General features: G+C 43.7%; 1 protein-coding gene across 1 annotated transcript; it reads right to left on the bottom strand.

Annotated features, from left to right (window-relative positions):
- Positions 1 to 377: 377 nt before the first annotated feature.
- Positions 378 to 21,520, bottom strand: ADPRHL1 (ADP-ribosylhydrolase like 1). Its single transcript, XM_010394310.3, has 7 exons — positions 21,012 to 21,520; positions 16,968 to 17,132; positions 11,793 to 11,918; positions 9,118 to 9,258; positions 5,968 to 6,095; positions 2,355 to 2,487; positions 378 to 1,274 (listed from the first exon to the last, which is right to left on the bottom strand). The coding sequence occupies exons 1-7, from the start codon at positions 21,223 to 21,225 to the stop codon at positions 1,117 to 1,119; spliced, it is 1,065 nt and encodes a 354-aa protein (XP_010392612.1). The 5' UTR covers positions 21,226 to 21,520; the 3' UTR covers positions 378 to 1,116.
- Positions 21,521 to 23,027: the final 1,507 nt, after the last annotated feature.

Raw genomic sequence — 23,027 nt, 5'->3', positions numbered from 1 at the left:
TAAAAAAGGAAAAAAGAAAAAATAGAAAAAAGAAAAAAGAAAAAAGAGAAAAAAGAAAAAAGAAAAAAGAAAAAAAGAAAAAAAAAAGAAAAAAGGAAAAAGTTGAAGTAGAACTTGGAGAGGAGAGGTGAGATGAAGCCAGGCAAGGAAAGGCAAAAAAGAACAAAAGGTAATAAAAGGAAGGAAAAAAAAAAGAAAAAAGGTAAAGCAGTTGTAACTTTTCTTCTTGGGGTTTTCGTGGTGCTCAGACTTATGAAACGTATCACAGCCTAACCGTTGACCTATTACAACTGCTTGAAGACCTCAGCCAAAAATTCTGATACTGATACACCAACATATAATCTGTTCCATCTAAAAATAAAGACTGATACTTAGAAAATAGTGCAAGATTAATTTATTTACAAATATTTCAGCCAGTTATATTTTAGAGAAACTTTTGTTCTGAAGACTGAAGAAGAATAAGAACATAATTCGGAAATTTTAGACACACTGATCAGAAATTTTAGACACACTGATGCTTTGCTGTTCCTTGGAGGTATTTTTAGTGTTGGCTTTTCCTTTTCTGGAAGCTTCTAATGTAACAATACTTTACACCACAGTGCTGATACAGGGATCAGTGATTCATTAAAAGTAATCCACGAGACATTGGTTTACAAGTGTCACAGACACATTAGATTTGAGAACAAGGAGGGACACAGTGGTGAAAGGATTGTCAAATATACAGAGAATATCCCTGTAAGTGGGTATTACCATTAGTTTTGCAAGAAAGCATTAGTTCTGAAAATTAATTTTGTATGTGTAATTACTGGAAACAGCTGTTTAGGAAGTGGTATTATAGCAAGTTAGACTGAAATCAGTCAAAAGAAGTTTTATTTATTTTTTGCCATTTGAGGTTTAAGCAGCACTCCTTATATTTAGAAATCCCTCCATCTGTAAAAACCCCACAAATATCGCATATATCTAATCAGTCTAATAATTCAGCTATGTTCACTTGCACGCGATGTACATAGAGCTCTTCAGACTAACTCAGGGCTACTTCCTTCTCTATGAATGCCAGTCAGATATCTACAGGGTTTGATATAGTCTTTATAGAAAGAGAAAATGGCAGAAACTGCTTTACTTTTCCTCCATGGATAGTCGGTAAAGATTCTCGCCCAAGAACTCGAGCCTCTCCCTTTGTTCCAGGTCCTGGTACAAGCCCTTGGGCACCTTGCTCAGGCCGTAAACCAGGCCGAACAGGCAGCCAGCGATGGACCCAGTAGCCGCGCTTTCCCCTGCAGGTTTAAGCACAGTTGCAGTGGTCTCTTAGTGTCACCTTCACACACACAACCAAAAAACTGCGCTGCACAGAGGAGGGAATATTCCACACTGATGGAGTGCAGTGGGAGCATGTTGGGCCAGTCCTAAAGGCTGAGGATGCCTGATTAAGAGAGTGTTGCCAAAGCAAGCACATGGAGATGCCACTGTGGTGTGAACTCCTGGGCTGGGAGCTCACTTGGTTTTGGGAAAATCTACCCCAGCACAGCAGCTCTTACAAGCAGCTAGCCATTGCTAAGAACAAAGGAGGGAATAATAGTTGTTGGGGTGTCTACTATACAACAAAGGTCCTGGACTGGAGAGTGTCCCTTCCCTCCTCACAGCGCAGCACAGCACTGTGCAGGCTCTAAAACATCCAGTCTTGCTGAGGAGCACTGATGCTCTGTGCATGCAGTGCCTGTGGGTTTGTCCCTGCCAGGGTTTGCAGTGGGGGACTGTGAGCTCTCACCACTGTGTTGGGGCAGGTGAGAGACCCAGAGCCCCTGCAAAGGGCCCACACCACATCAGGAGGGAGTGGGTGATTCAGGGCTGGGGTCCTACCCACCCCAGCTACGCTGGCCCTCCCAAAAGCGCAGCAAGATGCATCTGCTAATAAGAAAGTTCTCTCTCACAAAGCTGTAGAAGTACTTAATTGTGTGCCTCTAAGTGGTGGATTTTATTTGGCTGTCACTTGTTTGGGTGCTATATTATTTTTCTCCCTTATTTAGTTTCAGTACATGCAGCTAAAAGGTTGTTTTGCCAAAGGTGCTTGTGTTCTGTCAGGAACTGTCAGCCCTTTAGAAAGTCCAGCCTGCTGGACTTACTCCTCATGAACCTCGGGCAGAACCATGAGATGTAGGAGGAGCAACATATGAAAAGTGCCATTAATGGCTTGTGTGGCAGCTGCTGCCAGAAGAATGGGGCTTAGAGGATAAAACCAGAGGGGAGAATGTTACAGACAGCATGGCAGATTGGCCAACAGAGGCAGCTGACAGCCAGGAAGGCGCTATCCTGGCCCTGGCGAGGGAGCAGGGGTGGGAAGCACAGGGGACCCTCACCTCCGTGGAACATGGAGCGGTTGCAGAGCTCCGTCCAGTCCCCGCCGCAGCCCATCAGGGCGTCGTACGCGATCATGGGGGCGTCGTGGCCTCGTCTTCCCCCACGGCCTTCGGAGCTCCACCGCCTGTACGTCTGCGGGAGAGACAGCACTGTCAGGGCAGGGTACGGGAACTGCAGGTGTGGGGCACTTGGCCACGCCGGGCTGGAGTCTCCCCTGCCAAGTGGGAATGGCTCATTGGGCTGCGAAGGGCGGCAGGGGCTGTGCTGTGCTGCCGGCTCCTCTGTGTGTGGCGTGGGACGAGCCACGGCGGCAGCTCCAGCAGCCCCGGTGATGCCCGAGGTGCTGGTGTAAGCCAGCACTCCAGCTTAATGCAGCCAGTTCCTGGCAGGCCAAGAGGCTGGTTTAAGCAAGCCAGAAATGCCAAAAAGTAGATGAAGATAGCTTTCAAGTTCACATCCTAGAAATTCCTTACCATATAAAAAATTAAGATTGGTAAGTCTTTGTCAGTCCTCTTCCTGCCTCTGGGAAATATTTTCAACTCCCCTTGTCACACATTTGCAAATGTTTCAATTAGCCAAGTTTTCATAGGGGGTGAAAATGTTCTGATTCAGTAATTTCTTTAGGGCCTTAGTTTCAGACTATGTTAATTCAAGCCCCTTCCTCTGTCTTTTTCTTGCCAAGCCTTTTCTCTCCTCTTCTAAAAGCTCTTGTTGAACAAAAGGGAAAATAATTTGCAAATGTAACAGTTCTTCCCCAGGAGAAGGAAGAAGAAAGAACTCCAAACCCACAGTGAGGTTTGCAAAGGAAAATCGGATTTTCTCTAGAGCAGGTACCTCCAGCCCCAAATCCCCAAATTATCTCAACACTAATAAATTTATAGTTAAAAAATACCTTCCTATTAAGAAATGGGCAACTTTATTTCCTGACGTTTACCTTACATCATGGCAAGTTGAATTGTTGCTGGTTGGCTGGCTCTTGGCTTCTGCAAAGTGTATGAAGAGTTTGCATTTCTCTCTATTCATTTTCACCTCAGCCATTTCATACTTGGCTGAGGTTTATCTACACATACATCAAACAAGGCAGAGTCAGACCACAGCTTCACTCTGCTGCTTCCTTTTTTTTTTTCTTTTTTACAATTTAGGAGATTATTTATGCCTTTATGCTGTCCTCTGCCCCATGCAAATTTCCAGCCTTATTGCTGCAGTTTGGATGCTAGTGGAGCAGCATGAACACACATGCAATGCTACCAAAGGCAGGAGGGCTCAGCACAGAGGGGCTATTCTGGGTGTGCAGCCGGGCGGCTCAAGTGTCACTCTGGTTATTCCTCCTCATCCCTGATGCTCTGCACACATCTGATGTCATCTTGCCTTGTTGAAACAGCTTTACATTGGGGATAGCTGTCCTAGGACTGAACCTGGCGGGACTTAGCTGCACCAAGGCAGCACTTCCCAAACTTCTTCCTTCTCCTTTCAGCTCCAGCGCCTTTGTGCAGCCCTGTGCTGTGCTGTGGCACCAGCCCAAGCTTGCCTTGGGCCAGCAAGAACCTAGTACTTGGATGGGTGTCAGCAGGCACTCTCCGGCTGAAGGCACTGAGCTGTTGCCAAGCCCAGGAGGTAATTCACTCATCCCCTCCTTGCTGTCAACCCCTGCCACCAGTACTTACAGCTGCCTCTGACTTCCTCACCCTTCAGGAGCTCACCTGCTGCTGGCTAGCACTCCCTTTCCATTCTTTTTTTCCCCCTGCTTCCTGGGTTCTTTCACACTGCTGGTTTAAGCAATTCCATCTTAAGGAAACAAGGTCCTTACAGTCTAATTGTCCTGAATGACTTTGGTTTGGTTCCTCCCTCATTTTGTGGCACATTGTGTCCATCACAGGAAAGCGAGCCAGGCGAGTGTTTTGTTTGCAGAATCAAGGCTGATCCCACATGTTGAGAAATGTCTGCCCATGCACCGTGTATCTAACATCTTCCAAATGCGCATCACTGAAAAATTATATATACCACCTTATAGAGAATGTGGCCTTTGCTGCAAAGCATTTCAAGGGGTGATTTGTTTTTGGGAGAGAAATTGCCTTTGAAACATGCTTGGATCAGTCCAAGCCACATTTGAGTGCTTCACTTTCACATACAGCTGGCACTGTGCCTGAAGAAAGGTGTACCTGGCCAAACAGGAACATGTGTATGGTGACCTGTTGGCAAGGGTTGTGCCAGATACCGGTGCTTTATTAACTGCACATGGAAAGCGAGTGGCTGTACTCCCAAACGCAAGGGGACAGCTAGTCTGGACAAAAGGCAAAGAGAGAGTACTCCTGGGAAAAAGGCAGGCAGAGTTGTTACCTTCTCCTTGTCTGTTCTTTCCATAGCTATTAGCACACTGATGAAGTATCTCAGCTTCTGCCAGGCTGTGATTTCTGCCTGCTGATTTGAGGGTCAAGCACCATTTTTCCTTTCTTGTTCATCAAAATAAATAGTCAATAGGCCAAAAGAGTTGGGCCAGGGTAATGAAGGTAAATTTTGCTTCTGCATTAGGAATTCATACAGTTCTCTCTTGAAATGACCATGCGAAATTACTGTTTTGGTTTAATCTCTCCTAAAGCTTTGCTAAGACTCCAGTGGTACCAGAAGGACTATAAAGTAGTAGCAAATTCATGGCACCGATTTAGTAAAATAAATCTGGAAGGGAATCTGTTCTTTAGAGTGAGCAATTTCTTATTACCTGCAGTCAATCAGACTTCCATAGGCACCTTTCACTGCACAGATAATCACCCAAGCATACACAAGGTGACTTCTGAGCATAGAACTATGCTTAAATAGTCTCGAAAAAAAAGATTGGTTTATGGCAAAAGGTGACAAGAACCACATACTTATTGCTTAGCTGCCAAGTGGAGAGCTTTGGGAGGTGCCAGCATGTATCAGATAGCTGTAAACACCAGGAAAGAAGACACATTATTTCTCTCGAGTTAAGAAGATACAACCAGCAAAGAAAAGATCATGTACACTATAAAATAGTGGTGAAACATCATCTCTCAAGACACTTAAAACTAGCTTGGCACAGCCCAAGCTGGCAGAGAATCAATCACTTGGCATGTCTGTCTTCTGCTCGAAGAACCAAAAAATCATAGACTGGTTTGGGTTGGAAGGGACCATAAAGGCCATTGAGTTCCAATCCCCCGCCATGGACCAGGATACCCTCCACTAGATGTGACCAAATCCAGCTTCTAATACCTGGGGATATTTCTGTGGGACTCTGGCCATAGCTCCTTAGGCTTTAATGAGAGCCCCAGGCAAGACATTTGCCTTTTCCACCTTCAGATAGCCATGGCCTATGTCCTGTACCTGCTCTGGGTACCAGACCATTAAGTCTGCCTCTCTGCACTGTTTTCTCTCATTGCAGCAAACCCAGGACTGGCGGCAACTGCTTTTTTTTTTTTTTGAGCTAACGTGTACCTGAGCCAAGGACGGGAGCTGTTTTTTCTTTCTTGAAATTTCAGAAAAAAAAAAATTTCCTGACTACTCTGGCAGCAGAATCAGTTGAAAAATAGTGGTTTGTCTCTTTGAAAATATCTCTTTTGGTTCAGAGCCATCCCAAGAAGTTTTGGAAGTTGCAGTTACCTTTTCTCTCTCCTCTGCATCATAGTTGGCTGGAAAGACAGGTTGATTCTGATTTTCCTCATTGATTTCTCTCTCCTCCAAATAAAACTGCCACTTGGCTTCAAAGTAAAACCAGTGCTCCTGATATTCTGAAAGCAAAAGAAATTAATGATGTAGTATTTCATTTTGAGAACATTTTCAGTTCTTCTTTAACATATTTTAAGGATAATGACAGTGTTGACTGATACGAAACCCCAGGTATTTTACAGTAATATACTGCATATATACTAAGTATGTATGGAGTGGGACATCTAATTGAAAAGAGGGTGCAATGAAAAAAATACTTTCAGAATTTTGTGCTATTTTAATGGCATTTAAGATATATCAAGATGAAATTTTACAAGAATTTACTGAAGAGAACTCCAAGGAAAATATAAGAGTCAACAAAAAGAAAATAATCAATTCTTTGTCAGTTTTTATTCCTTTACTGTGATTAAAGAATATCTAAAAACGCTTCCATGTCCTAAATACAAATTGCCACCTACCTTAGTTATCAATTTTTAATCACATAAATTTTCCAGTGTTTCTGTTCTATTTTCATCGGGTTTATTGTGTGATCATTCAGGAAAAAACAGATAGGAAAGCCCAAAATTCCCATTTGCATATATTATAATACATATCAAATGTAACAAAAGGGATAAATAACACACACCTGCTATCTGTGCCTATAGAAATAAGCCTTTTTAAGTAACCATATGTCTTTCTCCTTTTCTGTCACTTCGGGAAGTGATCTCTAATCATGCTTAATGTTCCACGTGTAAATAAACTTTATAAATTTAGTTTGCTTTCAACCCAATGCTCTGGTTCAGCCTTTTCAAAAAGGCTTAAAAAGGCACCTAAGTCAGTCACACTGAACTGTTAAGCACATGCACCTGCCTGCAGAACTGAGGCCTGAGGGAAACCCTGCCTGGCAAGTTGAGGGGGATAAGGAGTTAGAGAACAGTGGCCCAGATGGCTGAGTATGCCAAGGCAAACTAGCAATTTTGGATGGGACTATGGATGTAAAATAAAATTTAACATTCCCACTTTTTCCTTGTCTCTCTCCTGCTTGGCTGCTCAGTGGTGTGTGCTGCAAGTGGCTGAGAAGCACACACACAACCAAACCATTCATCTGAAGGATGTAATCTGATTTTCCTTCTTTTCCTAAAATGCCACAGTGGTGATGCTCTTTGGCAATTAAGACCTTTAAGTAGGGGCTTTTTTGTAAAAATCCAAGCCAGCAATGAGCCTTCAACCACATGCCTGAGACACCTGGAAATGTCCACCTTTTTCTGAGTCTATGACCCAGTTTGACCCCATTTCAAAGAAACCATTCACCAGAACCCTAAAAAAGGGGAGGTGTTTAGAAAAACAGAGTGAAAGTGCACTCACAGCCTTGAGGCCAAGGAGAGCATCTAGATGCATCTACAGCATCTAGAGGAAAAGAAATGTAAGCAGAGCAAATGTAAACTATCAACACCCACTACAGCAGCTGGTTATGATTGTTTTTAGGAATGTGAGTGACCTGACAGGTTTCTGTCTTTTTTGTTGGTTTTTTGTTTGGTTGTGGCTTTTTTCCTAATTCCCCCGTGACAATAAAGCATAACTGCCCCAAAAATGAATGTTTTCTATGTAGCACCTAAACAAGCAAGAAAGTGTGATTATTCCACAGGTTCCAAAATAGACGGATCAAGCGGCTGAAGGAGATTTTTATTGGGTGGACCTGTAGCACGATCAGAATCCCATGCCACTAACCCTAGCAAGGCTCTGCACCTCCCCTCGAGCCCAGCCGAGATGGTGGTCACATTCAGGTCCATGGAACTATCTGGCAGTAATCGCAATTGGATATCAGAGAGGGGTGTAGAGTCGACCTCTCTGTGACATGGATAACAAACTCTCTGTTTGTTATCCATGGGGGATAATATAGCTAAAATAGGATTTTCTAAAACTGGAGGACTCTGTTTGGCAGGATTTCTTTGCAGCGCATCTCAGCAGCCAAGGAGCTTAACTTTAATGCAGGACACTTTTCCCACTACCAAAATAGGATGAAGCTCAACAATACGGGCACTGGCTAGAGGGCATGCCTCAGGAGTCCAGCACGCATACCTCCACGCTGAGGGGTCCTGCTCGGGTGGAGTGACAGGGACCTGCTGCAAAGCCACTCAGAGAGACGCTCGATCACATTAATCCTGCACCTGCTCCTCATGGGTCTCTGCTAAAAAAATCCTGGTGTGCAATGAGGCGCAGACGAAAACGCGGGGTCTTTCAGAAAGCCTTCCTGGTGCTCCTTTCAGATTTTAAACCAGCAGCTTTTCTTCAGGGGGAAGGTTTAATTTCTGGGTGCTCTTGAGTAAAGATTTCTATTGAATTCAATCTTTCTCAACAGCTGTCCCTTAATCTCTTTCCTTGATGTTTCAGTGTAATGATACTCATCTGTCCATGGCAGGTCTCACCGTTACAAACACATCACTCCCTGGCAAGAGGGGACTAAAGTACCTTTGCCCCAAAGACCACATACATAGCAATAATACGGTAGTAGTATCACTACTACTACAGTAGTAGTTGTGTGACACTCAGTTTTTTAAAAACAAGGCTACAACAGGTTGTATCTTAAATATTTGTTCAGAAAAGCAACAAGTCAAATCTGAGGTTGTGGTCAAAAGCTAACTCTTGGTTAGGGGCATCTGCAGGTGCAATTTTCCTGCCAGGATGAGGAGTGTCAGTGTTTTTTCTTTTGGATGATGTTGAACTCCACTAATTGATGGAAGGCAGCTGAATAATTAGTATCTCAGCAGTCACTTTGCCTAATAACCTGCTAAATATATTTTCCTTCCTCCCCCCCGCCAGCAATCTCTGAAGATTCCCTAAAAATAAAACTGTGCCTTAGGGCATGGTCATTGCTATTTTGCTTTGTATTTTTGCCACTAATACACCAGGCAACTAACTGGTGGTAGAAGGTGCACCACCTGTAAAGAGCTTGCTTCTCTGAGCAGAGAAAGCAGGAGGACAACCTGTTGAGGGAGGAGAAGGGGGAAAGCAGCAAGTTGGAAAGACTAGGGAGTGACATTTCTTCAGTGCCTTTTCAGCTAAACACAGCTTTAAGAAAATAAACTCTTGATTCAAACTCGGTACCTGCCATGTGACGAATGGTCTTCTTACAGTATTCTTCAGCCATCGGCACAACCTTCATCATCTCTCTTCCCCACTGCGCAAGGGGTTTCCCTTGTATAGCATATGCCACAAAGAGAGCTGTGCAAAGGGACCCTAGAAAACCTGGAATTCACAAATAACAAGGATTACCAGTGTGCATCTGTGCTGGTACCATCCTTGTTGTCCTTGTTGTTCCTCGTAAAATCACCAGTGGAATGCCTCATGGCTGTCAGGTAGGTTAACAAATGCACACAGCCCATCTCCGCCTGCTTGCAGCCTGACCTGTGGCACGTCGAGATTATTGGCTAATGAGTGGTTCCCACTGGTTTGCGACTTACATTACATGGAAGGGAGCTTCTGTTCTCAGTGGTGTAATGTGATAGAAATTGAGGTAGGGGTCAAAAATAAACATCATCCACCAATGTGATACTGAAAATCTTCTAATTGAAGTCACATGAAATAATTGACTTGTACAAAGTGATTCAATTACAAGCTGTATCAGCTTGTTTACAGCATCATCCAGCCCAAGAGTGGTGGTTGCTAGATCTAACACTATTTCTGGCTCATTTGACTCTAAGGGAACAAACCCATGTCCCCTTAGAGGAAAGAAGAAGTTGTCCAAGAACAACACGCTTATCTTCTACTTTGGTTACAAATATTTCAACATTGTAAATATTACAAATATTATAACTGTTGATGGGCACTCAACACTTCCATGACACCAGAAGCAGTAGGGTTCATTTCTTGTATTTGCTTGTGCTCTTAGCATTCTGTCAAGGGCAACAAAATTAACCTGGTGCAGTGTGCAAAAGAAGCTTAAGAAAACCAGTCAGTTATTTAAATAAATCCCAGGTGAGCAAAGTATTGATGCATGTGCTTCTCTCAGTGCATGGATCCAAAAGCGTCCACTCCTGCACAGAGGCAATCATGAACTTTGTGTGTTTTGCTGAAGGTAAAACCAAATTATTTTAGGAGGTGACAAGTCCAGATGAGGCGATTACTAATTCCCTCTGCCACAAGACCTGCAATAGTGGGTCAGGCCCAAGGCGCATCCAACTAGAGTCCAGTAGATGTTTTCATAAAGAATAGAAGCCTGTGTAGAGCCAATCTGAAGAGTCTCAATCAGGTAGACAGCATCTATCCCAGATGACACAAAGATCCTTGAGTGCCACATTTACCATGAGGGTGGCAGCAGAGGGTTTAGAGTGAATCAGAGGGCTAGCAGGGGGCAGTGGGACAACTCAGTCAGAGGGTGGCAGAGGCTAGGGTGTGCCCTGAAGGTTTTCCAGGGGCTGGCAGTCTCCCCCTGCCCACTGCCCAGGCTGTTGCTGTTGCCCTGCTCCCAGCAGCCCTCACACAGCCTGCTGCCCCTCACTGGGGAAGAAAGCACACCCTGGCCAGGGTGTCTGCCTCTGCAACACAGTCAACCTAAGTGGTTTGGCTTCTCCATTCCCCAGAGCAACTAAGCTAGCTTCGTGGCCATTTTAATTACACAGCTTGTTTGATTTGACTTGATAGTCTCTTTGCCCGGTCTCCTTTGAACCCAGGCATATCTGTAGACTTTGCAGCTGTCTGTAGCAGTGAGGTCTGAGGCTTCACTATGTATAACATGGAGAAGTATTTCCTTTGTCTGCTTGTTTCAGTCCTGACTGACACACTAGTTGGGTTTTCTGAGTCTTTGAGTTATGAGGATCACAACTGGCATTTCACTGATACCTTTCAGGGTGGCAGTGAGGTGCATGTGGCCCTTCCACCCCTCTCCTTCCTGCCTCCCTGCTGTACCACTTGTTTCTTTCCCAGCTGAAAACTCTGGATGTAATATCTCATTGTATGGAAGGTGTCTGACAACTTGGATCCTCCTTGCTGCCATTTTCTGGGTCTCATAAGCCCTTTCTGGCATGAGGCACGCAGACTGCCAACAGTCTTATGGCTGCTAATGCACCACAGACTTTACATACCAGCTTAATTTTCTGCTTTGTTTTGAACCCTTTTCCCCTAACTTTATGCCATCCTGATGGCTTCTCTGACTGCTTCATAGCACTGAGCGTGTTGAACATGTCACCATTCATTATGGTTTTATTTATTGCTGTTTAAAACAGACAGAATGAATACATGTTTACATAGCATAAAATTATCAAAATGACAGACCTGAATATTAAAAACAACATTAAATCTGCTTATTTAGGTTTTGTTTAGAAAATGTTTCAGATTCTATCCTAAAATATGTGGAGTTAGGTTTTTTTGGCTTACTACCTTTACCTACGGTGATTGGATATGACTAAATCTGCCAAGAGAAAAATGCTGTTATCCCCTGAACCATAAATTTGCATGATAACAGTGAGTCATCTAGATAGACATGAATCCTAAAATTTGACCCGGGCAACTAACATGAACATGCTTTGGACAAAGCAGGTTGTGTTTACATATTGGGATTTTAGGAAAGAAAACAACCTGAGGATGCTGTCAGCATAATATACAAGCAGCTATATCAGCCTATATAAGTAACATACACATGTATGTGTTAACCAAGCAAAGTTCAAACTGAGGCCTTGGAGCCTGCAAAGCAGAAGTAGTTTAACCAGGGGGGTTCACAGGAGCCACGTTAGTCCCTGCAGAAGAGCAAATCTGCCTTAGGGATGTCAGAGTGTGGGCATTACCTGTGGGATGGTTATGAGTCATTCGTCCACATTCAATGCTCACTTCAATAAGCGACTCCAGCCTTTCTGGTTTCCAGTATCGCATCCCTAAACACATGGCTTTTGTGGAAGCTCCAAATCCAGAACCTAAAGTGAAAGGATAACACCAAGCATTTAAAAGGAGACTGATCTCACACAAATATGTTGATAAAATGTGAGACAAGCACACTTCATTAATTCAGTTCATGTGTGGGAAGGGAACTCCTCAGGGAATGGGAAATTAACATGCAAAATGAGTTACAAGTTTTGAAAGTTTCTTGCAAGGGATTTTGCTCCTACATAGTCATTCTGGTTTTACAGGTATGTTCCAATATAATCAAGTGCTATGAAGAGCACAGTGGGTTCAGAAAGCAGTGCGCTCTCTTGTTCACAGCACTTGTTTGATCCAAACTCTCATCCCATCTTCACTCATTCTTGGCCGACACTTCTGTTTTGCTTGCTCCAGGTGCCCACACTAGAAACAGAACTTTGAGAAACAGATACATTTTCCCCATGCCCTTATTTTATAGCTGTAAGCACACAATTAAAACACTTTATATGAGCCTCAGAGTTCACCTTTCAATTTTAATGCACGTTTCATCCTGGAGAGCCTCCCCAGTTTCTGCTACATACAAAAATAATGTGTCCAAAAGAAAGTAAAGGCTACAGAGCCAAATCCTACAAAGTTAGGCAATGTCAGAACTGGAGTTTCCCATGCAACCTCAAATTAGTGCTTGTTGTGCTACAGCCTACACTTACTGAGCTTGGTCTTGGGAACATCTGCCTCTGTGCAGCAGAGAATTTATTTATTGAATAGCTAATTCAGAATTTCTTTTAATCCTCAGCACTGAGTGCATGATCCCAGGTGTTCAACTTTTAAGCACTTCATTGAATGGAGTTAAACTTATTAATGAGTTTCTCTGCAGTACTTATCACAGTAATATCAGGATCCCAGAGAAGTTTTAATGAGCTTATCTTCACAAGGCACCAGTGAGGTGATTATCTCCTCTTTGCAGCTGGTGAGCCAATGCCCAAAAAAGCATTAACTCATTGCAGGCAACCACCCTGAGATGGATAGGCTTTGATTTTTCAAAGTACTTGGCATTTTTCAGCACTGTCTTTGCTCAATCACACTTCCCAGTGACCTTGGGAATAGCTGAGAGCAATCAGCATTTCTCTATTTGGTTCCTGGAAGATAAGGGGCATATTTATGCTACCTAATTTTAGCCTGTGTGAACCTGCATTACGAGCCCAATCTCCTTGTCTTTCCCAGACAGGCAGCATGGAGAAAGGCTGTATGTCCATGAGTGTGTATGATGGCATAGTAGGAGCAACTCAGGGGCCAGAGTGAATTGAAGCAGCAGATGCCAAGGAGCCAGGGTCATGCCTTTCAGTCACTTATCTGCAGAAGGGCCCTCAGCTGCTCCACTGGGATTTGTCTGTTGTGGGAGCAAAACACATGGGGCTCTTTTGGAACACCTCTTGCCATTTACTCTCATCCCAAGTGGCTCCAGCTCCGATGTCCTAAGATTATGAGTGTGATACAAGTAGGGTAGTGAGAGTTGCAGGGAGATCTACTTCAAGCCAAACTGAAGCCTGAGCCAAACTAACATAAGCTACCTACTGGCATTTCCAGGCGCAATATCTGAATTTCCCTCTTAGGAAGAGTTCTTCTCCTCCCCGAGAGCAGCTATCCAGGAGCAGATAAAACTGTCTGCCGGTCCCACATATCACACAGAAACCACAAGGAAGAGCCAGGAAGAAAATCCAGTCTTCCAGGGCACCACTCAACTGGGAGAAAATATCTCCTCCTGCTTGCAAGACCAAACTCTTCATGAAACCATCTGCTGCTGTAGAGTAGCAGATGAGAATCTTCACTATGCAAACCTGGTTTCTCCAAAGGACACAATCCATGCTGGTTATCCAAGAGGGAAAGCTCTTGTACTGCACAAAGCTGCTAATTAAATAGCATCTCTCACTGTATCCAAAGTGGAAGATGTACTACAGTAATCTGACTTCTGGTTTGGAGGAGGTTCTCTTTCCCACTTTATTGCGTTCCTATAGTCTGGGAAGTTCCATTAAAACCTTCTGCAGTATTAGAAAAGTAAACTTGGTAACAAAAAATTCCATCACATGGAGTAACATTAAACCCAGACAGAGCTTCAGGAGCTGTTAACTCCCATGTCTCATGTCTACCATTTGAACCAAGGACATAAGGGACAGTGAGACTAGTCTGAGCAATGGGTGACACATGTGACAACATAAGGAGTGTCCTCCATGATCACACCAAAGGTCATACCAACTTATCATGTCTGAAAATGAAGAGGATACTTAAAAAAGAGTAAAAGAGAAGTACAATGGCACTATCCCTTTGCACTAACTAAGCTGCTGACAGTTTGTCTCCCTGATCCAGGAGGCAGCTAGCTATTCATTGTTCTGCTTAAAAACGCATGAAGGATTTCCCCTCGGTGAATTTGCCCAGCTCTTTTTTGAACTAGCATGAACCGCATCATCTGCAAATTGGCTTTGGAAAATAGTTATGCAGCTTATGTAGGTGTGTGAAGGAGTCCTTTTTTTTGCTTCCTTTGAGCTCATGACCTCTTAGTTTCATTTGAAGCCCCTAGTTGCTGTCCTGGAGGAGACAGTGAATTTTGCTGTACCTATCCATGTTTCCCAGTTATTTTCATTTTCCTTCATGCACTACATTATTCTTTTTTAGTATGTCATACCTCAGTGTGATTTTCTTCACTCTACACCTGTAGAATAACGAAGATTAGGGTAATGGCTGCTAAGCCCTGAAGAGGATGTGCCTTTTGTGACTACAGATAATTCTGCATGAAAACGTAGAGCCCAGAACCTTTATCTCCTGTGCATCTGCAGCTTAACCCTCTCTTCAATTTTCCCCTCAATTTCTGCATTTTCCCTCACATGTTTCCCTCATGCTCCTCTGACAATACCACCAGCAAAAGGGCACTGTTTTCAAGTGCTTCTAGGAAGCCCAGAAGTTGCTTCCACAGTTGCAAATAAAGACCTGCTTGGATGCTGCAGTCTCAGCCTGAAATATGCACGACACAGGTAGAGCCCAGCTATTTGACTCGGCATTTGACTGGCCTTTCGCAGCGGCTCCAAAAGCAAATCTCTGGCTCAGGGGGTACCACCTTACTCAGATTTTAGTTCCAGTTCTACAACATCAATGATTCTCTTCTGAACAATTTGAAGTTTTAGCAATGGGTCAAAACATTTTTACCATGTCTCAGAAACAGCAAACTCATCTGCATCAAAACTTTAAGCAAATACTGACAGACAAAGAAAGGCAAACACTTAATGGAGAGAACGTTAGCCTTGCACTTATCAATGTTGTAAATGGTAAACAAGCTCTTAAAATGGAAGGTGTTAGACAATCTTGGGCAGGTTTTCTGATGGTCACAGGAATCTCACCAGCCTCTAACATAACCCAGGTATCTCTGCAAAGAGTGTGGCAACGAGCATGACATGAGGTGGCAGAGACACCTTGGGCAGTTTGACTTAGGGATTCAGTGTGCTGCCTAAACCCACAAGAATTTGAGCAGAGAAGCATCCATAAGCAATGCAAAATTACCTAAGATAAGTCCATGAAGGCTGGCACATGAACTATTGCTGGAAGCAAGATAAGATAGAATGCCCACAGCAAATCAGACTTTCGGTTCCAGCCTATCTAAAATATAACCTGACTGCTAGGCATTCAATCCCAGGCATTCAATGCCTGTAGCATGTTTTTGCCTCAAGAAGAATTTAGTGCAAATTCAATTAAATGTTAATTAGGTCCATAGCAGTGCTTGGTCCCATAGTAGACAGAACATCTCCATTCAGGTCACTGGTTCTTCTGCTCTCAGGGTGAAAAAAAGGCTTCTTGAGATGTTCAGGATGCTTATTTGTCAGACCAGATGGAGAAGGTGGCTTTTAGCTGTCAGATCTCTCAAGGCAGGAATTAATTTTAGATTCTTCTAGCCCAGAGTGTCCCCAAAGCAGATAGTCCATCATGGAAAGCTGGGGAGGAGGAAGGCTGAAAGAAGAGATGTAGCTCCAACACTGCACTGGACCAGGGAACAGCCATACTCAACTGCTTGTTGAACAATGTTAAGAGCTACTTGGGGCCAACAGCATCTCCCATGATTATTTTCACCAAATTTTATCCAGTGTCAGTCAGAAAACACATGACAAGTGCCAAAGGGGCACTTTCTCAGATCTGGCTGATAGCAGGGTGGGAAAAGTAAACCCTTATCACTCCCAGCAGCTGTTGTGAGGAGCGGGGGACAAGTGAGAGATGCTTTTTTTCATCAGAGAAAACTGGCTGCAGAGACCCAGAAATAGCCATGGCACTGTGCCACCGGGTCTTTGCCATGGTGTTGCATCAATACGCAGTTGTGTTGAGCCAGTGTGCTCTGCAGTGGCTGAGTGTCACACCAACACAGCCAACACTGGTGTGAGCTGACACCGTTTTATGGCTGTCTGGGTCTCCCTCTGATAACGGGGTGTCTCTACGGCCTTTCAAGATTAATTGCACTGTATGTGTATGCACATAGCTGCATGAGCATTATTTAACTTGAAGCGGAAATTTTATTCATTGTAAACATAAATGATCATAAAGAGAAGGAAAGAGAGGGTCAGGTGTAGGTAAACCAGGCTACGAATATTAGGGATTGTCAACAAAACAACCACAGTTGTTAGCAGGGGGTCCAAATGGAGAAAAGTCTCTGCTTTCCCTCCAGTGAACAAGTTGGTGCTTAGAGCAATTTACAGGCTTGGCATTTTGTTTCAGATCTGGTATCACTGAAAAGATCCAAGTCTACAAACGTTTAAATGAAAAATGGCAGAAAATATTTCTTAAAATAACCATTAAACTCAAGGACAAAGATCTGGACCCTGAGGCACAGAGCCAAGGACAAAGCCTCTTTAAATAGATGTTAAAAAGGGAGGGGTTCACTTACAAGAGGACACAGTGCCCTACAGAAGGAATTCTTGGCAGATCTCTTGTCATCCTCAGGCAAACATGGAAATGTTTCAGGGGTAGTGGCCTTTGATGTCACGGGGGAAAAGGAAACACTTTCCACACAGCCACAAACACCGAGAGCATGCATTATTCTAGCCAGGGCCTCTAAAAGGAAAGCAGTACCGTACCCTTTTCATTGAAGGGCGTGTGCCAAGCGAGAAGGTGGTTGTCTGGTTTTAACTCCCTGCAACCTTCGATGGTGGCGGGGTCCGGCCGCCTCCCTGACAGCTTGTCAACAGCATCCACATAGCGCTTCACCAGCTCCCGGTACAGGTCTTCTAAACACCAGTAATCTGCTCAGGGGAGGGAAGAGAAGGTTATTGTGTGAAGGCAGAAGGGCAAAACACCACAGAAAACATGTAAGCAAGTTCACTATGCATTTGAGAAATATTCCTGTTTCCATTTCCAATATAACAAGTCATATTTCTGGTGCCACTGTTGACACATTTTTACACAACATGACAACCGGCTGGAGGGAGAATGGTCTTCACTCTCAATTCTCATCTTTCCCTCCATTTCTTCCCATGTTTAATTCCTTCACTGGAATGATGAAGCATTCTGTTAATCCACAGTAGCTGCTGAGGGCCTGTATTTAAGCTCTGTGGTGTGAAGTCGTTACAGAGATGTTCAACTGTCTGGTGACAGTGTGGCTGCCATGGGGTCTGGGTAAAGCCAGGTATGCCTAGCTCAGCCCCTGCCTTTACAGATGTGAATCCAATCTAAAAATGAAAGCTGGTTTTTTTTTTAATTACCACATTATATAATTACTTTAAGAAGTATGTATGACTAGATACAAAAGCAAATTAGCAACCCCTTTTTAAAATCTGTATTTTATATAAATTTTGTCAAAAATTTGTAGGTCTTACATGTAGGGATCCAAATATCTTATAATATCATTAACAGTGAGCTTTTATAAAAAATATTACAAAAATCAGTAAGAGTAGTAAATCTCTACTGCCTGAAGGCACTTTCCAGCACATAAATTTCTCTAATGTAATAAGTTCACTAACAATATCTGTTTATACATTATTTTTACCAAGTCCTACAGTCTTGTCTGAGGAGGAACCTTCCCCCTGTTAAACATATACTGTTTCTTCAGTATTGCTGCTTCTCTCGGCTGGTGTTGTCTGATGTTGGTCTTGAAGAGTCCTGCCTTTTACTCTTGTCAAGGAAAACCATCCACTGGCATCTATTACAACTGCGTAATCAGTGGAAACAGAGGCCAAAGGGATTTATCCACTTACATATTTTCTACATACTTAGAGAAACTCCATTTAATACTTGGTTAGTTGCACAGGTTGAAAGACACAACAGGAGAAGTTCTTCTAAAAATATCTTCATTTTGTCAGAGAGGGTGAATTCTGGAAATCCACAGTTTAACTTAAGAGAAAGTTTGGAGTCCAGAAGCCAGAGACATTCTGAAGTACCAGTTGTGGAGGCAGGCAAAAGAGAAGATGAAGGGTCAAACATTCGTCTTCTTGCACATAAAATAGTACCCTACCAGTTATACTGGCCATCCCACATGTAATCCGAAAGAAACAAGACACTGTCAAGCTGCCAGTTCTTTCCAGACTTAGGAGTCAGGTGTCACAGTTTATCCAGATGGGAACTGCCTGGCAGTTCCTCCAGAAACCTTGTCCCCAGAGCCAGAGTTGCTGTGGTCCAGCACCTCCAGGCTGTTCAAGCCCACCACGGTTCCCATGCCTGGAGCCAGATTGCTGTCTCAGCCATCAATAGGACAGGTTCTTTCTTTAGAAATGAACTCTTATTTTTTTAAACCCATGTGTAAGTAAGAGAGGAAAAGGCTTTTGTCATTACAGGGATAGTGTCCCTGGGTTTGATGATGCTGTCCTTGTTCCTCCCTTATAAAACAGATTCCTCCTGGAAGCAGATGTTTTGTCTATCCTTCGTTGTCAGATCAACCTTTCAGTCAGGGCACATGGTGGATTTGGGGAGCACCAGCTCAGTCTGCAGCAGTGCCCACAGCCCTGGTTGCTTGTGGCCATGCCCCTCCTGGGATGCTCTCCATGCAGCCGCCAAAGCGCTGGCCAAAATCCCCTCCCCAGGTGGGAACAGCATTTGTCTTTAACACAAGCCTGCACCTCATGCTTGGCTGCTGCCTCAGGCTGGGAGCTCCCCCGAGGGCAGTGCCCTGACAATGACAACGGGACTGCCTGACTTTAAGCCGTGGGCAGGTTTAGTCCCAGCCTACAAGTATCCCGCAATTGCCCGCAGGTGAGCATCCGGGGAATGCTGTGGCCAGCAGGCAGCCAGCCAGGCAAACAGGATGTGTAGGGAGCAGGGCAGTGAGAAACAGAGATATTTTTATTGCTTATTTCCACTCTTTTTTTTTTTTTTTTTTTTTTTTTGGCTGGTAATGTTCCAGTCACCCAATATATTCTTTAAAATCTGTTTCCACAGCAGTAAGGGCAGGTCCCCAGGGCTGGGGGCAGACGCCTTCAGCCTCACAGATGTTTCCCTTCCTCTGCTCCACTCTGTTGACGTGGGTGATTTGGCACCTAGGCTGGGCCATGGGCAAGCCACGGGGCTTTTTTGCATTCCCTGTGGGCAGGAGGAGCCACTGCTGTGGGCAGGAGGAGCCACTGCTGTGGGCAGGAGCAGTTCTTGTTTCCCTTGTGGGAAGCAGGGAGAAGGACTTGTTTTATCCCACTCACCAATGTTGCTGTGAAATGAAGATTTCTTACTAAAATTCCCTACTCCATCTTGCTGTTTCCTCTCCAGCCCATGAAAGCACCTTTTTAAAATGCTTGTCTGATCAGCTCACAGGGAAATAAGAAAGTAGGATAAACGCAGCCAATGGAAACAATAGCTTAAACTTTTTTCTTTAGAGCAATTTACAGGCTGCTATATTTAAGAAAAGAATTATTATTTTACTGTTGGTCTAGCTGACTTGATTACCCAGAAGTTATGGTTTTAGAGGGTTCAGTAAGCAAGAAACATATGATACGTATTTAATCATAGCCTACATTCAGAAATATACTAGTCATCTTTTTTCTTGATAGGCTGACATCTTGCCCTTATCTTTAGTGTATTAGCTACTCCTTAAACCATTGGTTAGCTAATAGCCAAGTATGAAGTGTCCTACACACTCTTCAACTGATCTCTACATACTAAATTTAGAGCAGATTGGAAGCAGGCAGATAAAGGAGTGAAACACTAGCACAAGGGAAATCTCATTGATGTGAAGGATACTTGGCTACACTGTGAGCTTCTGCTACTGGTAGTTATGCAGTGTTATGAGTTTTAAGAAAAATCAGGAATATTTAAAAAATTTTTAAATAATATTTCCTGATTTAAAAAATCAGGAATATAAAAAAAATTGAATCATTGTGAAGAGGCAAAATACTGCTGAGAGGTCACTGTCTTCTGGTGTACTTTCTATGATCTTGCCAGTCTCAGCTCTAGTTTGATGGGTAAGGTGTCGATACAAACACTGTCTTATCTTAAACAGACTACCCCCACTTTAAGAAAAAACAAATGTTCTCTCTCAAACCATTGTGATTTTAGAAGACATATCTTAATAACTTCCACTATTCTGACAGATTTCATCATAAATACAGAATGTTAGGATACTTTTTGGACTAAAGACATGGAGCTCTCCTAATAAAACAAATAGCTTTTTTTCTGGCTTTGCAGATGCAACCCTTTGTCTGAGGGGCAGCAAAGAGGAGACAGCACTAGTGCTTTTAGCCTGAAAGAGGTACTAAGGTAACTCTACTCCAGCCTGGAGTTCTGGACACAAACACGTAAAAAATGCACTCAGAAGAGTTCTTATCTTTTACAGAAGGATATCTAGTGGCTATATTATTCCCTAATGTATTCCAGCATACAGATAATCTACTTGGCAATTATTTTTGTTATGCTGGACATGTGATATTTTAGTCTCTAAGCTTTAACCAACTGTATATCTCTAGAGAAAATATAGGAAGAGCCCCTCCACACTCCAGAAATCAAGACGACCCCCCGGTTCGTAAGATGGTCACAGGATTGTAATGGAACAGCCAAACTAATGCACATTCTCATTCATGTAAGCAGCATTTCTGACATGCTTTCTTATGACTTCCCCAGCAATCAGGCTTATTCTAAGAACTGCAGCAGCTCGACCGTTCTGCTCCTCTGCAGACTGCGTTCGCCATTCGCGCCGTACCTACCTGTGATGACAGCCTCAGCTGTAGCCATGTGCATGAGCGTGTTGTCACTTACTGGCCACTTGTCAGGAGAGAGCACCAGGTTCTCAAGCCCTCCAATTTCCTTCAGCTCCTGCTGGATTTTTGCACCTAAGGCATTGTTTTCTCGGGAGAAATTGCGATAACCGAGAGCATCCCCTACTCCAGCCAGAACAAGCGCAGCCTTAAATTTATCCATCCCCAAGACACTTTCCACTTTCCTTTTGCCTGAGACAGCCACCGAATCTTGATCTTCCTTTGTTCCTTTGCCTTCAACTCAGCTCCCCCGACACTTTATATCAGCCATTGTGTCACACCAAGAGCTCTCTCTATAAGGCAAGGACTTCCTTTTCTGGCTCTGCAGATGCCATCTCTTGTCTGGGACCCGACAGAGAGGAAATATTTCATAACCCAGGGATTTTGCAGGGGCTTTGTTCAATGAAACTGTAAGAGCAGACCTGCAAAAGCCTCGTTTCTGCAACCCAGCTTAAAGCAAGCCAAGAGATCCTTAGCCCTACCCAGCCAAAGTAACTCTACACCCAGAAAAACAGATGCCTCCACAGGGGTGCTTATTTATTCAACAACTTGTAAATTAATATTTTTTCTTCTGCCCATTTCTGATATGCTGAAGTCAGCCTCCCTCTCAGGGACCAGTCAGAAGTAAAGGCTATTATAAAAGCAGTTTTCCAGGCTCTGTACACACTAGAAGGAGGGATCAAGGAGTAAGAAATCTAGTGAAATGCAGATGACCTCTCCCGTTTCTAATTACGCCCTACAGAGATATTTTGTTAGCAGCTTTCTTGTTCTGTTCCACCTAGTACAAGAATGTTCCGCTAATTCACTGCACCCCTGGATAAACACTGAGCAAAACACCAACTTCAATTCCATGCCTCTTAGTCCCTGGCAAAGAGTGACTTTCTCCTGAAGATGAGGTCAGTCCACACTTGGACTCTGGAAGGAAACTATTTTGAAAGATGTATTGAAATGGCATCCTGTGAGTCTAATAAAATCCTAAAGACTCACAAACAACTACTAGTACTACTTTACAGATAGAAATAGAAATGTAAATATAAATGTAGGTAGATAAACAGAAAGCTTTGATTGACTTGACTATAATTTTGATAACAGATACCAGGGGAAAGGTCTTTGTTTTTTTTCAGAGGGCAATACTGATTGCTACCCAGATGGAAAAGGCCAGCAGTGTAAAGGATGCACCATCCTAGCACCCAAAGCAACAAGTTAATAAGCAATAAGTTAATCACAGTCTGAGTTATTGACCTGTGTAGAAATATCTCTGTACTTAATGGAGTTTCAGGACACAGAGAAGCATTGCCATACTTATTCTACATTAGAAGAAATAAAGTGCCCAAATGGTGAAAGCAGCCTCTGTTAGTGCACTCTTGCTTTAAAGATTGGGATTGGTTAACAGAAGAGCTGAAAAGGACACTGAGAGTGTGTTATCATTGCTAGAAAGCAAAAGCTCTACACTGAAAAACCCCCAAAAAATGCCCCAAAAAACAAAAGAAAGGAGGACAATTATGCCTTAGGGACCAAAAGATATGCAGGGACAAGCATCAGAGGGGCACAGCCAGCCTACTCCCAGGCTGGCTTGCCACAAGTGGTGGATGCCAGCCCTGCTGCCCTGTGTGGGGCAGGGGGAACAAGCATCATCTCCCACACCCAGGGCATTTATGTAACGCAGAGGTAATCTTAGAGTCACCCCTGCACTGCCCGTTACCTCACGTTCCACGTGTCTGAAAACAAACACTAAAAATGGAAAACCAAGGCCAGGGCAGCTTACAGAACACACCAGGCAGAAGCACTGACGTTGACATCTCTGTTACAGGTCCATCCACCCCTCTGTGGCACACACCTGTTTTCTATTCCTGCATAGCATCACGGTTTGGAGGCACGTGGGAATTTGAACTTGCAAAGCAAGGACAGGAGGAATCACCTGCTGAGGCACTGTGGTGAGCTAGTAAGGGCCTCATCAGATGGAAG

The sequence above is a fragment of the Corvus cornix genome, chromosome 1 (genome assembly GCF_000738735.6).
Source record: "Corvus cornix cornix isolate S_Up_H32 chromosome 1, ASM73873v5, whole genome shotgun sequence".
NCBI classification, from domain to species: domain Eukaryota; kingdom Metazoa; phylum Chordata; class Aves; order Passeriformes; family Corvidae; genus Corvus; species Corvus cornix.
This window is presented reverse-complemented; position numbering and strand designations above follow the sequence as displayed.